This window comes from Octodon degus, unplaced genomic scaffold (genome assembly GCF_000260255.1).
Source record: "Octodon degus isolate 3935 unplaced genomic scaffold, OctDeg1.0 scaffold00018, whole genome shotgun sequence".
NCBI lineage: Eukaryota > Metazoa > Chordata > Mammalia > Rodentia > Octodontidae > Octodon > Octodon degus.
The window spans coordinates 13,289,470-13,316,319 of NW_004524594.1; the positions used below are offsets into that span (position 1 = coordinate 13,289,470).

The following is a 26,850-nucleotide window of genomic DNA, read 5'->3' on the forward strand; positions in this document are numbered from 1 at the left end:
TCTCTCTCTCTCTCTCTCTCTCTCTCTCTCTCTCTCTCTCTGTCTCACTCTCTTTCTCTCTATCCCTTGCCTATCTGTCTGTCTTTGTCTCTGTGTTTCTCTCTGTCTCTCTCTTTGTGCTTCTCTGTCCCTCCCTCTCTCTGTCCCTCCTCTCTGTCCCTCCTGTCCCTCTCTATCTCTGTCTCTGTGTCTCTCTCTGTCTCTGTGTGTCTCTTTGTCTCTGTGTGTCTCTCTTTGTCCCTCTCTGTTTCTCCCACCCTCTGTCTCTGTCTCTGACTTTGTCTCTCTGTCTGCCTTTGTCTCTCTGTCTCTCTATCTATGTCTGTCTTTCTGTCTCTTGCTCTTGCTCTCTCCACCCATCTGTCTCTCTGTCTCTGTTTCTTTCTCTGTCTTTTTCTGACTCTGTCTTTCTCTGTCTCTTTGTCCTCTGTCTCTCTCTCCATCTCTGTCTCTTGTTGTCCCTCTGTCTCTCTGTCTCTGTCTCTGTCTCTCTCTCTCTCTCTCTCTCTCTCTCTCTCTCTCTCTCTCTCTCTCCTTTTCCCCTTAGTGCTGGAACATTGCCTGTCACCTTCCGTTGCCTGGAAGAAAATCTGGGGATTGATAAGCGTGTGACCAGATTCGTCCTCCCAGTTGGAGCAACCATCAACATGGACGGCACAGCCCTTTATGAAGCCGTGGCTGCCATTTTTATAGCCCAAATGAATGGCGTTGTCCTGGACGGGGGTCAGATTGTGACTGTAAGGTGAGTGAAATTAGGGAGGAGGCATAGAAACAGCCTTCTTCCCAGATCCCCCTCCTCAGGAACTCCACTTAACAGAGGCTACTGAATTTCGGTTCCTCTGGAGAACACATAATGAAGGAAATAACAGAAGAGGAAGTATTGGCAACATTCAAAGGGAAAAAATTGTGACCAGAAAGAAGCAGACACACAGGAGTCCCTTCTGATTGTGTTACACATGGCAATGGGCTGTTACTTGACTGTTAGCAATCGTGTGATGGAGGAAGACACTTATTTCTATGCCCATGTAATAGATGAGGAAGCTCAGGTTCCAGGAAGCACTGCCAGTTGTCCAAGGATACACCAGGAGTAGGACTGGGGCAGATGTAAGCTGACCCTGGATCCAATTTTTCTTTTGTGAAAATATGCTCCTTTCAACATTCCAGAGGGTGAGAGCAGAAGTGATGAGAGAATGGAATAAAGAGATTCCTCAATATAACCTATAACATTTTATTATGAATAGCACATAGTTTTGTTTTTATGCAATCTATTTTGCCATATGTATTCGTTATTACAAAAAATTCAGAACATACAGTCTTCCAAGAAGCCATTAAAATATATTGGTTCTCAGTTGACCTGAAGATCGCATCTTCTACACAGGCCAACTTTTCAGCTCCTTCGCATATGTAGAGTCACTGAACGCATCAGTCTTCAAATCATCCAAAGTTGTATTCACACTATCATGTGAAGTGAACTCCTTGAAATCTTCTTTTCAGTAGCGTCATTCCCACTCCAGGTAGGAGCTGCAGTTAAGTTAGAAGTCAGTTTTTGTCTTCCATTAAAGTGAAATAAACAATGAGGTAGCCACTGGAGTTGTGATGTTCTTTCTGTACTCCCAGCATCTCAATTTCCTCATCAGCAAATGAGGAAAATACTCAGAATTGGTAGCTCAGACCCATACTCTATCTGCCTTGAATTATGTTGTAAAAAAAGAACTTGGTGTCTTGTAAGATAATTGCTTTCCAGTTCACCTCGTTCGCTTCTGCTCCTTATTACTTACACCTGGTCAGCATCGCCCGCCACCACAGCTTGGCCCTTTAAGACACTGGAGTTTGTGAACCTTGGACTCTACAATTAGTGTTTACTTTCCTCTCTTGGCTTCTGTGTTATCAGTAAGTGTGGGGGGTAGGTGAGTCACACTGTGTAGAACTGATATATTTGCAGAGGATACAAAATTCCCAAAATTGGAACAGCCTCGGCCCAAGAAATTCACCATGAGAAAAAACTGGGGAGCCATTGAAATCCACTTATTTTTATCTCAGAAGTGGTGGACTCACTGCAGGTAATGTTTTGAACATGTCCAGCAATCCCGAAATCACTATCCCAATTTCACAGAATAAAGGAGAGTGCATTTGTGTTGTATACTTAGCTCTCGTGACTAATGGGAGCCAGAAGCGTAGATCAAATCTCTCTGCCATGGGGCCAGGGAGATAGCGCAGTAGAATAAGTGCTTGCCTGGCAAGCATGAGGTCCTGAGTTCAATCCCTGGTACTGGAAAAAAGTCTCTCTGCTATATCCAGTGCCTTTCAGGTTGCATCAACCATTCTTTCTGTCTTGGACTCAAAGGAAAACATTAACGTATTGTTGATTATTTTTTACCTTCTTCACTGGATATTAAGAAGAAAGAATATCTTCTGAATTCAGGGTCATGCACTAGCCTTTTCTCCTATATGTCTAACACTGCATAACACTGTCAACCTCTATTTTAGAAATTCTGGTAATAATCAGGTGGTTCACTTGACTGTTTGTTTTCTGGGAGGACTTTCGTGGTTTGAGATCCTCTTTAGAGACTTGTCCTAAGAGTCTAGGTCTACTCATAGCTAATTTCTCTACATACGAAATTATCAAAAAATTCAAATTTAGGGATTAAGCAGTACCAATAGTAATACTAGACTACTGGTCGCACATGCTGTTTATATAGTTTGCAGACTGGTGCTGCACTGTGCAACTATTTCAGACCTTTGCTTTACTCTGCTAACTCTGGGGCATTTAACCAGCTCAGAGATATTTTTTTTTCAACATCACCAATTTCTCATCTTTTCTTATAACCATTCCAAAAGACTTAATGAATATCCCATACGAATTTGAACTTAGTCTGGCAACCAAGCAAGAAAACAGTGAAAACAAAGGGCACCATGTTTAACACAGAAAACATGAGTAAGAATCACAGACTTGCCTAGGGGCTGTAGGAAATCGAGTAAAGGAGGAACCTGAGGCTCAGGGAATAGGTCACACTCAGCTTTTCAAGGAATACTTAAAATTGAGCTTTTGAAGTGCTACTGTATGCTTCCATGGGTTGTAGACCTTAACTTTTGATCTTAAAAACAGCCCTGAAAAATACAAATTGGGTTCTGTATTTTAGAAATGGGGAAAATGAAGCACAGAAATGTCAAGTAATTTGTCCAAGATCACATTATTTGTAAGTGGTAAAGATAGGATTTGAATCCAAACTCTGGGGCTGTGCTTAGAACCACTATGCACACTGCTTCAACCATACTATACTGTGTATCAGACCAGACCAGACCACACCACACCATACTATACTATACTATTACTGTGGGGTTCCATATGTTAATTTGTTAAATCCTTAAAACCACTTATGATGTACGTATTACAGAGGTGCCTCACTTTCCTCATCAGTTTGATGGGGACAACAATCGTCACACACTCTGGGGTGGTTGAGAGCCTTTTCTGCCACACAGTCACCTGTCCAAAAGGTAGCTATTAGAATCATTATTACTAATAATGTTCAATAAGTGCACTAGCACTGCTACAATATTGTTGAAAAATGTGGCAGTGACCTAGTGAATACCACTGAGGTTATCCACAATGGGAAACTTGCCTCAGGTCAGAGTGCCAAGCTTTCTAAATCATGTCATGTGAGATTATTACGCTCTATAGCTTTAAAACTCAAGGGTAAGAAGCACCCCTTAGTGAAGCCCTGGCCAATCCACAATAGTTTCTGTGCCTTTCTTCTTTAAAAAAAAATTAAATCTTCTATTTATGTATGTATTTGGTACAGGGTCTCCCTACGCAATTCAGACTCATAGTGATCCTTCTGTCTCGGCCTCCCCAGTGCTGGGATTACAGGTGTGCACCACCATGCCCAATTTTGGTGGCTGGCACAATGTGCCCCAGGCTCCAGGCCAGCACTGGAATACATGTGGTGCCCGGGATCTAAACTGGGTCCCTTCACTTGCCAGGCAGGTGCTTAGACCGCCACGCTATCTCCCTAGCCCCGATGCCTTTCTTCTTAACTTTGATGAGAACCTACCTTTTCATGAAGTTTACACAATGAGTGGGGAATTTAGAGTTAAGAGAATGAACTATGTAATTGGGTTTGTGCTGGAATTATTCAATTTTATCTGCGTAGAGGTTTTTGTTTTTTTGTCTCTGTCTCTCTCTCTCTCTCTCTCTCTCTCTTTCTTTCTTAATTTTTTTTTTTTTTTTTTTTTTTCTATTAACAACAGTTTTCACTGAGGAAAGGATAAGGTTGGTGGTATATGTATGAACCTCTGGCCACTTAGCCCACTCTCCGAAATACAGACACCACAAGCACTGCTTGGTGGTGGTGATGGGGCACATGGCCTGTGCACTTCCACTACCTGCAGTTTATTTGGAGAAAAATAGCCAAGTCCAGCTTCATGCTGTGCTACAAAGTAACTCCAGCATCCTCGCCTTTCTATGCTATCAGAAGAGTGGCTGAGAACTCTCAGCACATTCATTAACTCATAGAATTTTCAGAGTAGGTGGAAGGGGGCCGCTGAGAGCTAGAGGATGCTGGAAATGCACGGGTGAGTGTTCATGCCCCAGCTATGGTTTACTGCAGACATGTGGTCCCAGAATTTCTCTTCCCATCACAGCGGCTTTCTCACAGCAAAAACAAGCACTGCCACATATACTTTTCAATGGTACTGTGAAGATATGCCTAGGTATTATGTATACGATACCTGGCACTGTTCCCAGGAGCCAGCCCTAGAGAAATCAGAGGAGTGGACAGCCAGCAGGGCAGAAAAGGACAAAGAACATAAGCATATTAGGAACTGTTACAGAGCTAAGACTTCTGGAGACCACATTTTTCTTATGGGAGGAGTAAGATATTATTAGCACTATTATTATTATTATTAGTCTTAGGGTGAAGGAATTTTCTCTGTAGATTTGTCCCAAGGAAGCATGAGCTCCTCAGATAAAATTGCCCCAGTGCAGAGAGAAGAGTAAGAAAGACTCTGAATGGAAGTACCCAAGGTTATGATGAAACTTTGGAGGCCAAGACCGTTGGAACTTTGGAAGTTCCCCTTCCCTGGTGTTTTGTCTGTCTTGGAGAATTGGCTGAGAGTTCCCACTGTCCAGCTGTTGGGGTTTAAGGGAAGTTTTCATTATGAAGTAAGCCCATCCTGAGGAGATTTCCTAAGAGTAACAAATCACATCACAAAATTTGCCTTGATTCTCTGACCCAGAGCAGATTTTCTATTGTGAGTCACCTAATGGTATTTACTACATCTTGCCACGTTTTTCTCTCATATTATAGGAATGCTGTTGGACTTTACTGAACATGATTAATAGCAACAATCCTAGTAGACTCTCCTGAGCATTTTTTTGCCTTTTACTTCTAGGCTCCAGAAAGTTTTTCATTACCCCCCAGGAGTGAGATAGCATCATTATCGCCTTTTTACATGAAAGCACAAAGAGGTTAATTTGCCTAAAGTCAGGTGGACGGCAAGTGGCAGAGTTGGGATTTGAACATAGTTCAAGAGCAGAATTCCAATAAGAACCACTGGCCTCGGTACTATATCAGACCTAAATCTGGGAAGGAGGGCAATGTGGAAAAGACAGCTCCACACATAGACTCTCGAGGGCTTACCTTTAACATTTCCTCCACTGTAAAATTAGATAAGTTCAAGTTGCCCCTGATTGTAAGATCTCAACCTGCCATGTTTAGCCACACTGGTGGTTTGGACTTAAAGCACATTGAGATGCTGGTTCTGATTTGAAGCTGAGTGCCTATCATAGATATTGCAGAATTTTATAATCACAAAGGAAGTACCTCTCTTCCTCTTTCCTTCAGTGCCCTTAAAATCAAGTTGGGAATCCCTATGTTCAGAAACATTCTCCTATTTAGAAATGACTGTGTCTATAAATGGCATCCTCATAAAAGCGAAAAAAAATTACTACCTCTCACTGGACTTCAGAGCCCCCCTAGTGTGTATATAGTATGCTTGAACTCTAGATTAACCTTTGCCCTGACACAGACGTCAGAATGGTGCTCAGTGGGCTCTTGGCCCTGCTTGCAAAGAACGTAATGAAGTGCTTCAGCAAGAAAGATTTCCTTTATTCCATTATCTTTGCTTGGCACCCTCTTTCTGAATAATGTGTTTTCCAGCCCATAAAGATCCAGGCAACTGAATTTAATGTCATGTGGAATCTGTTGATTTCTTGTCCTGATGTCCACTGAGTTGAGTCTGGAGATTTGCTACGCTGAGTGCTCATGTTAACACTGGCAGTGACATCCTCAGACTCTCGCCACATAGTCCCCAGGCTGGTGCTCAGAGAGACATAAGCACAGACAATACAGTTGGGTTCTCATGGGAAGGTGGAGGGTGATATATTTTCCTTCTTTCATATTTCTTTGCCTGCTTCTAGAGTTACAGGTACGTTACTGGAGCCCTGTGATGCATTAGATTGATATCATCATGGTAATAAAGCTCCAACCCATAAATTTATAGGCCAGCTTAGTTGAGCAGAATCCAAATAAACCTAATTTCTGAGTCTCTGTCCTTTAGATTTCTCTGTTCCTTAGGGGGAAGAAGAGGAGGGAATTTATGGCTGCAGGGAAATTGGGACTTCAGGTTGCCAGGGATGGTTTTGCCAAGACTCTTTCTCTTCCCATGACGTGGCCTTCTCTTTCTCACAGCCTCACGGCCACGCTGGCAAGCGTTGGTGCTGCCAGTATCCCCAGCGCTGGGTTGGTCACCATGCTCCTCATTCTGACAGCTGTGGGCCTGCCGACAGAGGACATCAGCTTGCTGGTGGCTGTGGACTGGCTACTGTAAGTGCTTGAGATGGGGTTCTGCTGGGGACTGTGGTGCATGTCCCTGGGGGTTGGGGAGACACGGAGCAACATCCTGGTCTCCTTTCTTCTTCCTTGCCTGTAACATTTCCTGAGTTACCTGCTGGTGAACCAAAGAAGAAAAAGATAGAATCTTTGAGAGTTTCACAGTTTAGTGGATGAGCCAGTAGTTTACAATACCAAATAAAGCTAGCAGCAATAAGGGCTCAACTCCTAATGAATGTAAAGAAACTCAAAACACAGTAGGGATAAACAAATCCCCAAAGAAAGGAGTGTGTAGTATGTAATTCTACATATATGAAGTGGTAGGAAAAGAGAATGCAGTCTATAGCAATAGGGAGAGGTTGCTGGTTGGTTGCCTGGGGTCTGGAATTGTGTGAAGACTAAGTGGGAAGGGGCACGGGGAAACCTGAAGAGCGACAGCTAGTCTCTGTCTACACAGGGGTCTGTATTTATGCAAGCTCACCAAACCGTGCAACTAAAATGTGCACATCTCTTTGTATCATAAATTTCAAAGTAAAATTTTAAATTAACGTGCAAATAAAAGCATAGCAATTGGATAGAAAGACAGAGTGGAGAGTACCAGAAGACAGTGAAAAGGGTGTCTGACTTTGAGCACTTACTGCACCCAGTACTATGCTGAGCACTCTATGTCTTCCTCTACAATGATGCTGAAAGTTCGGTGTTATCATTCCCATATTATTGATGAAGTAATAATGTTAAAGAGATGAGGTGGCTTAGGGATGAATAGATTCAACCCTAGATATTGACTGGGAAGCTTGTCATGTTCTTGTTCATAGCCATATTTGAGCTTCAAAAAGCAATGGTAGTTAAGCCAAGTCCTAACTGGTAGAAGTTACTCCGGAATACAAAGATGGAAATAGAAACAGGACATTCCACTTGAGACCAGCCTGTACAAAGGCAGTGTGGAGACCTGTAGGTGACAGAGAGGTGAGGTGGGCAGACCCGAAGGCCGTGCAGGAAAGCCTAAACCTGAACACACATGCGTAGCCCAGCCACAAATGCCAGTCAAAGACATTTTCCTGGTATAGCAGGTCTGCTTTCCATTCATGAAAGTAGACAAATCCACCCCAAGTTCCCCAATAGGGTTGTTTGAATAGCTCTTCTCTAGGGGTCCACTTGGACCCCACTGTTCTGTAAGATGTACCTGAATCCCACCTGTCTAGTCACTAGAGACACAATGACAAGTGCTTTACAGAAGTCCAAGGCCAGGGTGCCCATGTCTGTTTTTCAAGTCATCTGACATATGCCTGACAGTTTTTCTGGCATTTATTGGCATCGATTGGGAGAGCCAGAAGCTGCATAATATACACTTGAATTTGAACCTCATCCATGCCCCCTCCCTTCCAAAGGAAGAAAAAAATGCAAGAAGCTGATGAGAAGAAGCCCACCTGGGAAGGCTGGAGGAAGCTTGGTCTCTCCATAGCATGCGCCCTTAGAGACGGTGGGGTCGAGGGTGTAAATGAGAAAAGGCTCCCCTGAGGCAATCTGTTCAACACAGGAGGGCTGTGAAGCAGTCATGGATCTTGGATGGCTCCTTCACCATCACGGAAATGTTGGATGTGTGTTGAGTGGGAAGGTCGAGAACAAACTAAACAACCTCATGTTTGTCCACCAGTCTCAAGTAGGTTCCGCTCTGCTAACTCTGTTGCTCTCTATGTCCAGTGTTGGCATCAAGAGGCAGACTTTCCTGTAGTATCTGTTCAGACAAAGTGGCTAAGATTGGGTGGTGGTGCTTGGGTAGGAGGACCAGGAGAGAAAAGGATGAAAGAGATGAAGGAGTAAGGTCGGATTTGCATGAGAGGAGGAATCAGGAAATGAACACATTGTCATTTGTCTGGGGATGGGGCACAGTGTAGAACTCAGTCAGTGTGTGCTGACCTTCGGCACACTGAGCTGTGGGGTCATTGGGACCTGTGCACACAAGAAGAAGGACAGAGGAAGCTACTCAAATTCTACTTCTTTCTCTGTGACTTGCTGCATATTCACTTCCCCCGCCTCTGCCTCTTGAGCCCCCTTAACCAGTGTTGTCCTTGAGGGTTCCTTGTCTGCTCTACTTGTGTTGCTTGGTCTTTTCTTGGACTTGGTCCTGAAGCCTGAAATCCATCATTTAATATTTTGTCTTTTTAAAAATTATCACTGTGGACGCTATCATCCTATTACACAAGGGCCCTTGAGTGGGAAAATATGGGATAGCCTTATCAGGAATAAAGAAAAGGAGCTGAGAGTTGGTGGCCACTGTAACATCTTTGCTTCTGTCTTTGTGTCCTCCTTGAAGAGCCCTGTTTCATAGCTGACCTTCCCTGAGTCCCAGCAGAACTTGTGTGGTATCTCAGTTACTGTCTCATCACTGGGTTGAAATATCTGATACACACAGTTTCAAGGCAGAGAGGTTGTTTTGGTTCAGTTTCAGTTCATGGGCTGTTGGCTCTAAGGCAGAAGCTGCATAGTGGAAGAGTGTCATGGAGGGAAAGGTACTCAAGCCCCAGCATCTGGGAAGCAGAGCAGGAGGGGAGGAGCCTGTGACAAGAATGCATCCTTTCAGCTCCTCTACCCGAGACCTACTCCAACTGTGTCCCACATCCCAGTATCACATGCAGTTACTGAACTCACCACTTCACTGATGGAGATGCCATGCCTTGGATCCAGTCATCTTCACACACACATGAGAACTGAGAGGGATGTTTTAGATCTAAGCTATAACACAGGGCCATCTCCTCATTTGTACCAAACAGTTCATCTGTAGAGAGGAGGGAGCAGAGGTCCAAAATTAAAAAGGCTGAGGGCAACAGACTCAAAGGGTCTCCCTCCCTGTGCTATAGTTTGGATGTTTGAGAACAATACAGCCATAGGCTTTTCCTTCTTCTACCTTCCTCCTCCCCAAGCTATGGCAGTAAGATCGCCCTGACCAGATTCTAGAGTCTAGATCTTGGACTTCTCACCTTCCAGAACTGTAAGAAAATAAATTTCTGTTCTTTGTGTTACCAAGGTTCAAGTATTTTGGTAGAGCAATGCAAGTGGACAAAGACATCTCTGCTTCTACATGATAACCAAAGACTTTCTGTTGAACACCTTTTCCTTTTCCTTCCCAAGGCTAAAACAGAGCAAAGAGCCCAACTGAGGACAAAAACCGATGTAAGGAAGGCATCAGCCACACTAGAATTCAGGTGCTCCAGCCCCGGTAGCTCTCCCATTGTGGACTCTGACAGTCATTTGCTTTCAAGCCTGTTGTATAAGAATCACTTGAGGCCATTCTAGATGTTGCCTGCTTCCAACCTGAGTGTTAATGACTGGTATAGGACACTGGGCCCTCTGGACTCATCCTAGGCAGATGTTCACAGGCTCACACTCGCAAAAGAAACCAGCATGTCACAACTCCAGGGTTGACATGAGCTTTCAGGAGGAAGTTGGCTGAACACAAACAGAAGAATGATGATACGTGTGGATTAACTGTATCATATTATCACACAGCAGAGAACCACCAGGGGCTGGAAGTGAAAAGAGGAAAACAAGTGGCGTGGTCTTCTCCAGCTCTGAGGTTCTGATCTCAGATGGGGAGGCCATGTGAGCACAGGAGAGAGATGGAGGGGCAAGAGAGCTGGCTTGGAGCTCTGCACTTCCTGTCTGTAGGACTTCGAGTGATTTCCTCGCTCCCTCAGCCTCAGTTATGTTGCATATACAATGGGAGCTCTAACTTAAGTTTGACTGCAGTCATCTAAACCCAATGTTCTTGAGTGTCCCTCTAGTTTTAAGACCTGGAGTAAAATTCTGGGGAAGATGGATATTTGTATACAAATAAGTACAAGCATTCTTCCTAAGAAGAAAAGACAAGGGGTAAGGGATCCTGGGAAGATGGGCTCTGGAACCTTAACCAGGGCAGGTCAGCCTTGACTTAGTAATGATGCTGCATTCTTTCTCAGCAGCAAGAGGAGTTCTGGAAACAAGAACTTGATGGGGAAGCACCCAGGCTTTTGGGAACTCATTAGCATATAAGTGGGGTGAGTGCTGGGTTGAGATAGGGGCAGAGGGGGAGGCTGACTGTCCCTTAAAAAAGTAGTTTGTAGATGGGGGAAAAGGGAGAGGAGCTTTTCCCTCTCTAGGCAAAGTCTGTGAGCTTTTATAACTTTAGATTTGTTTTTTTCATTTTAAAACCAGACAAAGCTTTCAGTGACATTTAATGTGTCACAGTGTTTTCCATCTGCTGGACACAACTCAGTCTCATTACTGCCCACTAAACCCTGGATGCTTTTCAGTGGACAGACTTAGCTGCTCTGTAAATGTCGTTGTGGAAACCGAGATTCCAGATGCCTGAGAGTGTCTGGCTCCCAGAGCACCCGATAAGCAGGGTGCTCTGAAATCTGAACCTTCTCCTGAGTCCAAGAAACCGTGTGTGTTGGGAATGCTTGTAAGAGACACACTGACTCCTTTCTCTTCCTGAAGAAGGAGGAATGGAGCAAAAACTGGGAGATGATACCAGGAAGAGGTGATAAATAAATGGGTCTGGTCACATGTAGCAAGGAAGAGCCAAAATAAAGTGAATGTGAGTGTATCTTGGGCCGACTGATAACAAAGGCTCAGCTGGTGAGGTCTTTTCTGGAATTGCTTTTGCTAACTGGGGGTATCACTGAGATGGAGTTTAGAAAGGAGAATTTCAGGAGCACCTGTCCCACAGGAGACACTGAAGGTCTTTCCACTAGTGTCCAACTAGAAAAGGAGTAGAGCTTCGGTCCTGAAAGGTGAGTATGTGCTGAAGCTTCCTGGAGATTCAAGAGGGCCGGGCTGGGGCCCCAGAACTGACACAGCTAAGAAGTTGCCATGTGATGCTTGTGGTGTAGTCCAGGATCTCATGGCAGGAGCAGTGGGTTAGAGTAAGGGACGTTTTTAGTAATCAGGAGTTACTGACTGGGCTCTGAGAAACTGGGCCATTTATGAAATTATTTTGCAAGGATACAGGATGCTAACAGCTAATGGTTAGTGAATGTCCTTTAAGTGTTAGACATTGTTCTAAACACTATTTATATGGACCTGTTGAACTTTGCAGATAGTTGTAGACCTGTTTTATAGCTGAGGAAACGGAGGCCTATACAGAAGAAATTCATCCCATTTTAGTGGCTATTAAATGGCAAATCTAGCATAAAACCAAGGCAACCAGAATGTTCCAGCCTTGCTAACATGGCTCTTCATTACCTTATTTAAGACACATGCGCGCGCGCACACACACACACACACACACACACACCACCACCACCACCACCACATAATGGACTTAACCTGCACTGCAGATTGGAAGGAAAAGGGAGTAAAAAAAAATTTCTGGAGATTCTAAGAACTTTTTTTTTTTTTTTTAGTGTTTGGCTTTGATTGTTCTGGGTATACTTAATTCTCCTCATTTTTACCTTCTACCACTATGTCAACCTCAGTGTGAAATGTGAGGACCTTTCCTACCAGGTCCTTTTGTCAGTGTCCCCCAGCTCAAGCCAATGCAGCTATAGGCTAAGGAAGGGGGTAAGGCTACAGCAGTGCATAGCAAGCTCAGGAGAGTGAGAAAATGCAAAGGATTCGTTTGTTTATCATTGAATCTCCAGTGCTGCCTCTCTGATCCCATTGTTGTCAGCACAGTTATTAAAATTTTCATGTTGGGCATCTCTTTAGTTTAAGATAAAATCTTTTCATGTTCCCCACCTCTGCTGAGTCCCCCACTGCACAGCTCGGACCCAACAGCTTCTCTTTGTTCTCCATTTCTTTGAGTCTTTCTCCAGCTTTCTGGACACTCCTCACATTCTGTCTGTCTGTCTGTCTCTATCTCTGTCTCTGTCTCTCTTTCTTTTTTTCATGTATTTGGTACAGAGTCTCATTGCACAGCTCAAACTCATAGTGATCCTCCTGTTTTCAGCCTCCTCAGCACTGGGATTACGGGTGTACACCACCATGCCCCATCTTGGTGGATGGCTCAGCATGCCTGGAGGCAGAGCCAGCACTGCAAGTGGTGCTAAGAATTGAACCCCAGTCCCTGCACTTGCCAGCTCTACACTTAGTCTGCTGAGTGCAGACACTTAGTGCAGACACTTAGTCTGCTGAGCTATCTTGCCAGCTCTACTCCTCACACTTTCCTCAGCAAAGCAGTTAGGCCATGTAGCTCCTATCTACTCCTGGATCAAGTTCTGCATCCCAACTTAGCACCACTAAAAACAAAACAAAACAAAACAAAACAAAACAAAACAAAAAAAAAACACTAGGGGCTGGGGAGATGGCTCAGTAGACTAAGCACTTGCTTGACAAGTGCAAGGGCCTGAGTTCAATCCCCAGTTCTGCAAAACAAAAAACAAAAAACAAAACAAAACAAAACAACAAAAAAAAACCAACCTAGCACCACTAGAATATCCAACCAGATGTTTTGCTAAGGAAAAATCAGTTCTCTGTAATGGATTCATCTACTTTTGACTCAAACTAATAATCCATCCTGCTCTGCTTCCCCCATAGCTGTTTATATAGCATATCCAGTGTATTAGGTACTATAAGTAATCTAGAGGTCATTTAAGGCATATCAGAAGATAAGTGTAGGTTGTATCAAAATACCAGGCCATTTTGCGTAGAGGACACTTGAGCATCCCTGGATTTTGGTATCCCTGAAGGTGTCCTAGAATCTATCCTCCAAAGATACCAATGACTATACATGGTCTCAGCCTTCAACGAGCCTCTGGTCTAATACTGAAGTAAAAAAAAAAAAAAAAAAAAAAAAAAAAAAAAAAAAAAAAATCCCAACAGATGTGGTCAAGAATTTCCAACAGAATGTGCTGAGAGGAGTCTGCGTGAGATTTCATGGGGGAATTAAAGAGGAAGTGATTTCATTTGGTTTTTACTTGAGCTAATAATAGCAAGGTGATAAGCAACTAACGGTTTGAAACACATGTGCTTCGTGTCATGTAAGCCTTTGATATGGAGAACCTCTTAGATGGCAAGTGCTCAATGCATGTCAGTAGTTATTATCTTTTCCATGTGCCTGGAGGGGGATGACTCAGCATATTGTACAAATATGAAATCTGACTGTGGAAAGTTAAGTAACTTACTCAGCGGCAGCTAAGGTTGCCCTGCAGGCTGGAATCCAGAGATCACACTCCTAATCCATGTGACTCCTTCGCTTCCTTAGCCACATGTGGCTCTAGACCTCTGAGGCCCACAGCTGTGCCAGCCTTCTCCAGACCTGCGCCAGCCTTCTCCAGACCTGCAGCCTTAGCTGACCCGTCTGCCACACTGTGTACCTAACAATAGTCCCACAGCACCTTGCTTTCTGAGCGCAGACACTATGGTTTGTTTTATTAGTTGAATCTTATGGAACTATCACTCTTTGGCCATTTTAGACTTACAGAAATGGCAGTTTTGTATGGTTTTAACCCAATTCAAAGAACCAAATGAATTGTGAGTGACCTGACTCTATTTTTGGTGAGAAGCAGTACTTTCAGAGCAGCTCACATGTTCCTGCCAGAGGATTTAGACAAACACAGAAAAAATAGACCAAGCACCTTGACAATTGCTTGTCTTCCTGCAAATCAGACCCAGTGACTCAATTCAATTTGAAATATCTGTCAAGCCCCATCTTATTTTTGTTTCTTGGCAATCCCAAAAGAATAGCTCTGTTGTCTGGAGTGAGTCTATTAAATGCAAGATTCTGTTCTCATCTCCATGCAGTCCTGACACACAACATCCAGACCCAAACAGAAAACGGCAGCACTTCAACTGATCTCCCCTGCCTCCCTACCTTCCCACTGCCTCCTTCCTTCACTCCTGAAAACTCCTGAGGTTAACATGAAAGATGCAATTTCCAGAGAGGTTTTAGATGACTGTTAGGGAAAATGAAAGTATTTGTTAGTGGAGGAAACTTTCCACATGTGAACCACAAGTTCCTATATCGTGGTTTGGGTCAGAGTTGACAGACATTCCCCCGGGGATACTCTGCTTTTCAGTGTTTTCAGAAAGGTACAGAGTAGCCATGACTGACCTCCTTACTGAGCATCCTGGGAATTTTCCCAGCATGCTTTGTGGCTGAAGAAACTGGCATGAAGAGGATCTGATATTGTTGTTTAATCCAAATTTGCATTGTGCTATTTGACAGATCTTTCTTAATCCCAGACATCTCACTTAGAGTATATCTTCATAATATTTTACTCCTTTTGTAGTAACGAGAAGAGTTCTTCTCTGAAAGATATGACTGTCATCTCCACTTTGAATCCCGTTCTCTTAATTCTCCTTTGAGACCTAGGTCCATAAATTATTCCGTCTACTCAATACCTTTAGTTTCTCCTTCTCTACTAGCTCTTTATCCTTAGGATTTATACATCTTAAAGTATTCTACCTTTTAAAATAAATGCAAATGAAAAAAAAAATCTTCCTCCTATTTCCATCAACCAGGCTCTCTCCTCCTCTGCTCTGGCAGTCTTCTTGAATAAGGTGATTATAGGTAATATCCCCACTTCTTTACTCATGATTTTTAACTTAGTGAGTTACCTCTGTATAAAAACTATCACTGGCAGGTGAAAGGTGGCCTCTGTGTTGTTAAAATAAAGAGACTCTTTGTTTTCCTTGACTTCTAGGCAATAGTAGGAATTGTCTCCCACAACCTTATTTTGAAAACATACTTCTTTTTACTTATGGAGTGACAGACTCTTAGTTCTTTTTCACTTCTGCAGGCCTTTGCTTCTCTGTTGTTTGTCCTCCATGCTGCAGCCTAGGTTGTCTGCTTTGCTTATTCTCCGTGCATTCCTGGGGTGAACCAAACCCTGCCATGGTGTTCATGACCACCTCATGACCACGTGATGATTCCTAACTTACCATCTGTATCTCAGATGTGTCTTTGACCACCAGTTAGTATTCCTCTTCACCTATGGGACATCCCCCCATACGAGGTCACTTGCCTCCCACCTAACACATTCAAACCAAAATCTGAAATTTTCCCACCCCAACCAGTTGTGCTTCTTACATACAGTAGCACTGTTCACTCGTTGTCCCAACCAGAAACATAGAAAATACTCTTGACCACTTTCTTTTGTATTTCCTTTAACCATTTCTACTTGAAGTTCTATAATTTTATCTCCAAAGACTCCCACTGCTGATGTCATCACCTTGGGAACTAGATTTTAATGTGTGGTTTTGAGGGGAGGGAGAAATACCCAGACCACAAGAAGTCACCAAGGTCACATTGGTCATCAGTGATTAAGTTAGAGTCCAAATCAGGGGTGTCTGCCTCTGAAGAGCTTTGCAACATGTGATACACAGTGGACATTGGAACCACACTGCCTACACTCAAATTCAGCAATATGGATTTACCAGGATGGAAAGCCACTTAATCTCCTCAGGCCTCGGTTTTATCTATATATTAAATGGGAATAATAGTACCTCTTCTAAAAATAGGGATTAAGTTAATAACTATGAACTATATTCCTACAAATAGTATGATGTCACTATTAGCTGTGACTGTCACCATCACCACCACCATTGCTTTTAGGGCTTTTACTTGCCATAAAAGTGAGATACAAGTGAGCCAAGGGAACTGTAGGTATTCAGTATTGCTTTGAAAACTTTAGATTCTTGGGATTCTAATAGTTGATATTACATAAACTCTAAAAGGGCTTAAAAGCACAGGTTGAGTATCTGTCATTGGAAATGCTTGACACTAGAAACATTTCAGATTTCACATTGCTTTCAGATTTTAACATATTTACTTTGTACATAATGAGAGGAAACTTGGGGATAGAACCCAAGTTGCAACATGAAATTCATCTATATTTCATATGTATCTTGCTTATGTAGCCTAATTTTAAGTAGTATTGTCTCTACATGTCTTATGAGGCCAGGAGTGGAACTGGCCATTTGTGATATCATGTTGGCACACAACGTTTTTGAGTTTGGGAACATTTCAGATTTTGGGATTAGAGATGCTCAATCTGTATAGTCAAATAGCTCCAGGACAGACCACAACTATGTGATACACTTGATCTTAGCCAAAAGGCTGAGGAGCAATAGCACAACTGTATGATTGGCATTTGTAACACATATGATAGACATCATTTAACACAGTTGGTTAGTAAAAAGTGGTGTCCTATGAATTGCCCTATAAGTAGGATTAATGTTTTCAGGGGAAAATAGTAGCTTAATTAGGCATGTATGGAAATCCTATTTGTCATCTTCCAAAAATATATTTGAATTGACTTGATGTGATTTATAGTAATATTAGAAGTATACATCAAATAGTTTTTCATTTGTTAACTAAATGTTTAAATGTCTGATGCTTTGTTTTTTTTTTTTTTTTTTTTGTTTTTTTGTTTTTTTGTTTTTGTGGAACCAGGGATTGAACTCAGGCCCTTGAGCTTGCCAGGCAAGCACTTATTCCACTGAGCCATCTCTCCGGCCCCGCTTTGTTAATTTTTGTAATGATTCCATATTAAACAATCTTATGATTTCAGTTTTAATGAATGAGACAGCTGAGGCTCCTGTAGGTGACAAATCTAGCATATGAATCCAAGTCAGGCTGCCTCCAGAGTCCATGTGTTTTCTTCTTATTTTTTGAAATTTATTTTTAGCTGACACATAAAACATAAAATTATTCATATTAATGAGGTATCAGGTAATGATCTTGCGCTAAGACTTCTCAGCAGTCTACTTCAAGGGCTTGATTTTGGGTATGAGCTCAAGACCTTATCCTCATTCATGTCCAGACTTTGTTGCCCTGAAGAAAATTGTCCAGGGCAGAAGAGAGGCCAGAGGGTTCTGGCCTCTGAGATAGCCTTGAGAGTGTGATTCAGTTCTGATCCTCCTCACCATGGGCAGCAACTTCCTGGTTGAAATAGGAAGGCAAATGACTTGCACCTTGCAAATGCCTGGCCTTGCAAGGGGACCAGGCTGGACTCTTCCTAGTGCAATTTCATTATTTTCTGGTGAGAAATGGATTTTCTCACACCAACTAGAATTTGTGATAGGCTTTACTCTACAAAAAAAGTGAAAGCTTCCACTTTGCCTGCAACTGATTATAATCTTCTACTCTTCAATTGAAGTCCATGGAGTCTGGACTAAAAATATCTTGGCAGCATGCTTCCTAACCTTTTTTCTTTTAATATTTACTTAGTGTTTTTTTCCATAATTCTTTTCTTTAAACTTTGAGTAGCTAGTAAACATAGACAAAGGATGCTTCATACTAATTTCACGGATAGGATGCAACTTTTTCTTAAGAAATTAATTAGCTTTGCTGGTACTGATTTTCTAAGGGAAAGAGTTATCTATCATGTTTTTTTCAATTTATTATTTATTTATTTTAGGGAAGGGCCTTCAGGGTGTTCAGGGTCTCACTACTAGATCGGACTCATAGTGATCCAACTGTTTATAGCCCCCCAAGAACTGGAATTACATGCGCACATCACCATGCCCAGTCTCAATTGCTGTCTCAGTGCACCCTGGGGGTGGGGCCAGCACAGAAGGTCTGGGGATTGAACTCCCAGTCCCTGCACCTGCTTGCAGGCAATTTTTTCAATTTAGAACATGAAGATAATAAAAAAGTATATTATTAATACCTTCTAGTTCCAGAAACATTATAGAAGAGTTAATTGTTTTACTTGAATAGAAAAAATAAGACAGAGCTTGCTTTTTTTTTTTTTTTTTTTTTTTTTTTTTTTTTTTTTTTTTTGGTGGAGGGACACATAGTCACAACACATACAGGTCACAAAGAAAATTGTGTCTGTGTATTTTGTCTAACATGTGTCTTTAGGGGTTGGGGTGGAAGCTTCTGAGGGGACAATGGAGTTACTTTTACATCCATGTGAAAAGATGGATTTTCCATCATGAGAGACTTCACAGTTCATTTGTTCTTTCCAGAATAAATAATAAGTAAAATAAACAGGTCATATGGAGGATACAAAGAACAGCTTAAACCAAGAGAAACTGCTGGGTGCAACTCAGTGTGTTTAGAGCCTGGAGATAAATTTATAGGGTTGACTATATTATTTCTCTCTATTTTTTTTCTTTCTTTCTCTTTTTGATTTTTCTTTGGTATTGCTTTTTGGTTATCGTTTGTCAGGCATTATGCTAGGCATATTACATACATTAATTTATATAATTTCCAAATAAGTGTGTGAGAGAAGTGTGATTATTATCTGTAACAAATAAGGAAATTGAGGCTCGTAAAGATTAAATAATTTACCCTGGGTAAGACAGAAGGAAGAGGTGGAGCCATAAACATCTTGCTCTAGACCTTGGTCTTAGTCATCGTGCCATGCTGCTTCCTCACGAAGCCTTTTCTGTTCTTTGTCACCAGGGACAGGATGAGAACTTCGGTCAATGTTGTGGGTGACTCGTTCGGGGCTGGGATTGTCTATCACCTCTCCAAGTCCGAGCTGGATACCATTGACTCCCAGCACCGAGCGCATGAAGACATTGAGATGACCAAAACTCAGTCCATTTATGATGACATGAAGAACCACAGGGAAAGCAACTCTAACCAGTGTGTCTATGCGGCACACAACTCTGTCATAGTAGATGAGTGCAAGGTACCTTTCCCGTTCCTGGATATTGAGACCTGTATATAGTAGTGCATGCTCCGTTCTTTAAATATAAGCATAAAGCCCTGCATCCATTATTATCCCATACTTTTAAAAAGAATTGTGTAACCCCAGCTTTTGTGAGTTCCAGATCATCTAGCTCTGTATCTAACATGGTAGAAAACCAACACCCTCACACTGAAAACCAACGAGTTGCTTATTTCATCAATCTGATGTATAATGGTCATCCTGAGTCTCATGGCCACCCTGCTCCAGGAATTTGGTCAGTTTCTTGATTTTTTTTTAAACCCATGAATTTGTGGTGGTTTTACTGGATTTCACATGTTATAGTTCTCAAATGAAACAGAGAAATAGCCAGAATTTTGTTTCTATAGCATGAGTATTCCTCCTTGCTACATACCGTATATTAGCCAAAAATACACACCTATGTTTGTTGACCTGTCTTCCTTTTATCTTTGCTGGAAGGGTAAGGTTAAAGTGACAGTTACTTTCCCCCTGAAATGGGGAAGCAACTTCAAGAAGAACTTGTCTTTCAGAACAATTATCCAGACAAGTCTTTTTACAAACATCATTCTCTCATACTGTCTGTGAGCACCATCTTTCATGGAGCATAGATGTTCTGAGTTCTCCTCCAGACTGTTGGGTGCCAAGTCTTAAGCTTTATGGGGTCTGTGCAGCCTTCATCATGACTAACTTGACATTGTTAAAAGACTGAGTGTCATGACCAGAGTGAAGCAAACTGGGAGAAACCCTGGCAGGTGAAAGAGTCACCCTTTTTCACCCTTGGTGTTGTTTTGGTAAAATGATTCTGTACAGACAATCAGGAAAATCTGAACCCAAGATACATCTCTGGAACCTTTCTGACTTCTGTTGATATGATCAAGATTAATCATAAATTTCTCCCTCTGCTCCATCTGGATCTTTCCAAGCACACAACATAGTATCTGCCAGACAACTAAGAGTCACACAGAAGGAATACTCTTTACTAGATTGTATCATGGGTCCAAAATTTTGGTGGACAGCATCTTATGATTGTGCCCTTCACATTAGGGGGTGGGTGATGGGGGCTACAACAGAACTTAGAGAGGGAACCTACCTATCCAGACGCAATTGCATAAATTAATTCATCGACTCAGCAAACATGAATCTACATTTGTAAAAATTCAAATGTACCTACATGGCATAATCCACTCTCTTGAATGGTGAGTGTTTTTCACATCTGAATTAACACAATAGACTGTCTTCATGGAATGGCTTTATACACTGTTATATTTAACAAGTACTTATTGTGTGCCTTGTAAGTTTTAGTTGAGTTTCCCCACTTCATTCCTGTAACTTTCCATATTTTGATCATTCACAAAATATTCATTGGGTCCCTATTACCTCCAAAGCCCTGAATTAGGCACTGCATGAATCTAAAACTATATACATGATACAGGGGAGGTAAACTTGGGCTCAAATTACTGCCAAGAAAACCAGTATGAGGCAAAATGAATTCACCATATACATATATTTTTATCTCATCACTGTGTTAAGAATAGGCTGGTAGTTAATTGTGGTATGGCCCACTGGGAGCCTGTCAAGAAGTTTCTTAATATTCTCAAGAATACATGTTTGAAAGATAAGGTTTATGGGCATAGAGATGTTCTTCAATTTCAGACTTCCTGGATCTTTCTTTTCTTAAAGAACAGAAGAAATTTGCCTCAGTTATTTAAGCAAAATACTGCCAACTTAAAAGGAAGATGCTTGTGAATTATTCACATCACTAGGAAGTAAGTTCTTAGGGAGTAGACATTTTCTCAGCACCTAAAAATGTGTTTGATATATTGTAGGTACTCAACAAGAAAATAATTTTTTAGTATAGAGTCCCATGCTATAGTTCAGAAAACCTTTTCACCAGAGTTTCATACAAAGTACTCAGTCTCTTCATAAAATTGAGTACCCACCGGGAGGTACATTGGTTAATTAACATTGAGATGGTCAGTGACCCAACTGATCAGGAGATGAGGATGATGAGAATGGGCTTATTGGTTCAATAATTATCACAGATGCTGTATTTTTTAAGGAAAAAGTTTGGGTTCAGCTCAGCTAAGGTGAGTTGCTTCTCAGGCCTTGCTAGGTGAGACAAGTTTGCTCTTCTAATTTTATGTATTTGGAATAGGATCTCACTACACAGCTTGGGCTCATAGTTGCTGAAGCAGGCACTTAGTCTGTTGAGCTATCTCTCCAGTTCTACTGTTCTCATTTTAGGTCCGCTAAATACATTGACACTGGCAGGGAAGGAGGCATCCAGAGGTATTGGGAAGAGTGTGTACTCCTTTTCACAATATTGATGTCACTGTTATTCATTTCTCAGAACTCTCTTCCAGTCAACTGCTGCTTTTCCCTTTTCTTTTTTTAGGAGGCGGGGTCTCACCTGGTTGTTCAGGCTGGCCTGGAACTCACTATGTAGCCCAGGCTGGTCTTGAACTTGCAGTGGTTCTCCTGCCTCGGCCTCCTTCCGAGTGCTGAGGTTATAAACATGCACTACCATGCCCAACTACTTCTTCATTTCTAAATCCATGGAAGATGCCGGTGCTTCCTGACAATGCCCTCCCCTTTTGATTTGCTATCACCCTAGTGGTTAGACCACAGAAGAATGGAATGAATTGAGTAGTAGAGTCCCAGCTCTCTATATTCAGCCAGAAATTGAACTGTTCCAACTACTTTTCAAACAGAGGCCACAGTACTTACAAACAAAAGCCACACAGCATCTCTCCCAAGTGCAGTCTGGTTCTTCCAAAGGCACAGCCCTGTGATTGATAAGTTTGCACTGCCATTGATCTGGGTCATCAGGGAGAGCCAGAGAAGCACACTCAAGGACATAGCAAATAAGTGGCTGTTTACAGACAGACTGTCCCTGGCATTCTTCCGTGATGGTTTACCAAAAAAGAAACCAATTTGCTGAAGCTCTGGTCAAAATTTTAACCACTTCAAGTATTGTTATGTTGTGTTGGTCTCTCTATTTTCAAACCCTTACCTGGTAATACTAGTTTGAAGGTATGCAATGTCTTTTTAATTTTAGTCAGAATAACTGCATGTGAGAAGTTATTGCTAACTGCATGAACTTTCTAAAAAAGAATGGGGAAGGTGGGAATTAGAGAAATGGATAGCTTTTATTTTTATGTGCTTGGTTTGCAAAGGGTATTTGGTTTTCTATTCCTAGCATGTTATGTGCTCATGATGCATGCATTTCACTTCCACTTGGGTAAGAGGAAAGTCAGATTTCTTTCAAACATTGCTGCGCTTGTCATGTCTCCATATCCCAATGCTTCCATAAATCCAGTCTCTCCATTATGTGGAATATCAGTCGTGGGTTTAAGTATGCACATGACGTTGAGGACAGACAGAAGGTAAGATAGGAAAAGTACTTAGAAGTGGAGGGGAGAACCTTCCCTTCCTCACAAGGTTCAGTTCACTTTGAGCCAAAGGAACAAGATGTCAATAATCTGCTTATTATATTTGATTAATAAATTATCTACACTAACTGGGGTTCGATCCCGGACCACAGGGTGCGCTGAGATGGCAATCAAGATTAGGCATGGTGGTGACGCATGCCTGCAATCCCAGCACTTGGGAGGCTGAAAACAGGCAGATCACTACAAGTCCTATCTACGTAGTGAGACCCTGTAGACTCTGTAGATCCTGTCCTAAATTATCTACACTAAAATAATTTGGATTACATTATCACTGATGCGAAGTTCTTAATCCATCCTCTTTTCAATTTTTAAAACCAAGATTGGTTAGTTAGTAGAGTTAAACCATCCCAACATCTGATTTTTAAACTGAATGTGTATAAACTCCTCCTGGTTTCACTGTAACTGAACCTTTTACATGCATGAGTAGAACTAGCTACCTAATCCTGTATATCTTTTCCTCTGTGGTTGTATGGAGTAGCACATTGTAGTCACTGCATTTTATGGATTGTGTCAATATGCAGTAGGTCCTGTGGGTAGTCAGACATGCTTCAACCCTAAAAAGACAGCAGAAGTTACTCCCCTTCTGCAGTACCTCAGTACCATAAGACAAATATTGATATTTTAATTCACAACCCCCCCTTGATCACCAGAACAGATCCAAAACCAATTTGGAGAAATCTGATTTCAAACCAGTGTTTCAGTCCTGTATTCTAACCCTGCATCTGGTGCTTCTCCACATAGCCTGTGGTTTTTGCCTGCTTCATGGCCTGTAAGCTGGATGTTGACGATTATCATTTTCAGGTAACTCTGGCAGCCAACGGAAAGTCCGCCGACTGCAGTGTTGAGGAAGAGCCTTGGAAACGAGAAAAATAAGACTATGACCCTCAGCACATTCTTGAATAAACTCCCCAGCGTATCTTATGGTAAAAGATGACATAAGCTTTCTTTAAAAAGGAAAAAAAAAAAGCATCTATCTCTATGTTTACTTAATCTGTTAGCTGAGGTTTAGAGGAGCCGTTGGTGAGTCCGTGATGCCAGGCACGGTGCTGTGTCTTTGCCAAATAACACTTCATAACTGGCTAATTTTCTCACTTGTGTTATTGTTTGAATGAATGTGCTAGAGGGCTCCCCTGTAAATTGAAGACACATTCTTGCCAGCTTCCCCTCTCTCTCAGTGTAGAACTGTGGATGCTCTTTTCCCAAGGGATGTGTCAAAAGCAGTGCGGTACACTCCGGGGACTTGGGACAATGACCATGCACACAGTGTGTTATTCTTTAAAGTGTTCCTGCCTCGCCTTGTTGTGCCCAAGAGATTCTGCTAGAAGCCTCTAGAAGTAGCTCCTTTTCAGTACCTTACAGAGTTTGCACATGCGCTGATTAAAAGTGAGTGTCTATGTTAGGGAACTCAAGCTTCTTACCTTCTGTGTGTTCTTTGAGTTACATGTTTCAAAGAGAGTTGTAGTGGGAGCCATACCCTTCAGACAGCTGATTATGGAACCCACTGCCTCTCTGCTCTCCTCCTAAATTTGTGTGAATAATGGATAAAATTTCCAAATATGTGTCATAGTTCTAAGTTTAACATCGGGTTAGGAAGTATTTTACAACCACTATAAATATATTAACAGAATTAATGGAGTGCAGATGACATAAATTTTAACCAGATTTAACCACCCAAATTCATTTGCATTTTATTTGCATTTATTCAGCACAGTAAAATCAAGTGAGGTTATGTGATCTACGGTTTGCTCTCTTTGTTTCACCCTTAAGATTCTTATTTGGGTTTCTCCCAGAAAAAGATGCTTTGAATGTCTGAGTCATTTGCATCATATTCTCACTGGCCTAGATGGCCTGAGCCTTCGTCCTCCACAATTGGATTACACTTGTGTTAGCTGTGCCACTTTTTATGCCATACATTGAACAAACAAACTGGTATCTGATGAATATGTAGAAGGATTTTGGTTTTATCCAAGCACATACAACTAGTTACAGGACACGGTCAGAAGCAAAGCCAATCTTCTCCTCAGTTGAAAAGGAACAGAAAACAAACCTACAAAATTCTATAAAGGTGATGTTCTTTTGGCATAATCCAGCTAGTCATGATCCATAAAGTAAGAACAAAGGATGACTGTAGAGCTTTCCTGATGAGTTTTTTTTTTCAAGGCTATGGAAATTTGAAGGAATAAATAATACAATTGGCACAGAGCAGCGCCTTGGAGGTGGAAGACAGCCAGCAAATCCTTAATGATTGGTTATGCAAGCTGAAGTTTTGAATGTCTCTACTGTTATTTTCTACTGAATAATCCACAGTATTTTCCTAAGGTTGCTGGGTTGGGGAGTTAGCTGAGGGTTTGAGTCATGGAGAGATAAAGCACAATGGAGTCTAACAAGTAGGAGAATCTTGGTCCACATTTCTAAGTGTGGTTGAGGTCTTCCATGAGGCCGGAAGAGGGATGCAGAAGTGTTCATCAATATGTATAGACTCCCAATTCTCTTAGAGTAGGGAGGGAGTGATGGAGCATCACCTGCCCTTTATTCCTAACCCTTAGGACTTCTGTGTTCCAACCCAGACAGTTTCAAAACATACAGAAGATAAGAGTCCAGTTGGTTCCTCTGTCTCTTAGATCCTGGTTAGTTTTGGATATGGATCACTACTGAGCAGTATTAAGCAGAGTTTTAAAACTGACATTGGTCTTTGTTTTCATAAGAATGACAGTTGACAGAATGGGTAAGGTCAAGCTCAAAGGTAGTAGGGGGTACCAAATTCTTTATTGCAGATGTGGGAGCCAAAGAGGTACTTCCTGACTGTAGCTGTGAAACCCCAGTTTTCTTTGAGTGGTACCTCTACAGCTTTCTGATGGTGAGCAGAAAGATCTAGGCAAATCAACCAAGAGCTGCTTGCATTTCTGCTGCAGCAGGCTAACTTGGCATTTGTACACACCCACGTGTTTCTTAGAGGAGTGGTCACAGGTTTCTCTTTGCAGGTCTCTGCTTGAAAAATCTCTCAAGTTTCTTTTGTTTTCATCTTTTTCCTAGCCATGCTGTTAGCCCGTAAATAGGTAAGGGGGCAATGTGTTCGAAAGAAAAAGAATGTACAGCTTCAAAAGCAGGCTTTTCCCATTTGAGACTGTGTGATGTCTGATGAGAAGATACTTAGGAAACCACATTTATCCGGAAATTCAATAAGTTGAATTAAAATGAACTAGCTTATCAAATTCAAGAATAGCCTGCATGTAGGGCTGACAGATGAGCGTGTCCTCTAGTGTTCTGAGGCCTCGTTCTATCTTCCCATGCCACGCCCACTGGGGATTCTTTTGTCCAGACCATGTGCCATAAACAGAACAAATGGATCCAGCATATACCTCTAATAGCCTGGGCCTAAATGGGGTACCTGTCAGTTATATGTAGAGATTTATGCTAATGGGCTCATCACAGATACAAATGCTTATCATTGTCCATTAATATTTGATGATACATAAATGTTGTATATCTACGTGTAGAAGCAGCAGGTCAGGACATACACTGCATCTGGTAAGGTTTATAAATCAGCACTTTGTCAATACCATTTTGTTGTTACAGGCTTTTTTACTTTTTTTAGGAATGAGTGTCATTTCAGGAAAAAACCAACGAAGTAGAAATTCACCTTTCCTTTCTTATCCTTGCCCTTTTGGGAAGCCCAAATGGACTCACCATTTACTTATTTACTAAATAGAAGAAGTCCAGTCTAACCAGTGAGAAGACAGCTTATCATTCAATGGAATGGCCAACCTTAGATAGCTGAGGATATGTTCCCCACCACATGGCTCAAAATGAAGTGTCTCAGAGAATCCAGGCAGCCGTTTTGTTTATATAAATAGATCTTCAGTAAAGAACTTGAAGAGACATTAGGACTTTAGGTAACTATCAGAGGCCATTTTTCAAACTTCTCATTGGGTATTGAAACCCAGCCTGTGGTCTCCTTTCTTGCTGAAGTTACCATGCCCTGCA

General features: G+C 41.9%; 1 protein-coding gene across 4 annotated transcripts in view; it reads left to right on the plus strand.

Annotated features, from left to right (window-relative positions):
• Slc1a2 (solute carrier family 1 member 2) overlaps positions 1–24,595 on the plus strand; it is a 132,542-nt gene extending 107,947 nt beyond the window's left edge. For all 4 annotated transcript variants that reach the window (XM_023710469.1, XM_023710466.1, XM_023710468.1 and 1 more), the window contains exons 8-11: positions 548–742; positions 6,690–6,824; positions 19,165–19,396; positions 23,668–24,595. In XM_023710469.1, coding sequence (XP_023566237.1) covers positions 548–742; positions 6,690–6,824; positions 19,165–19,396; positions 23,668–23,739 — 634 coding nt within the window. In that variant the 3' untranslated portion in view covers positions 23,740–24,595. The remainder of the gene's footprint in view (positions 1–547; positions 743–6,689; positions 6,825–19,164; positions 19,397–23,667) is intronic.
• Positions 24,596–26,850: the final 2,255 nt, after the last annotated feature.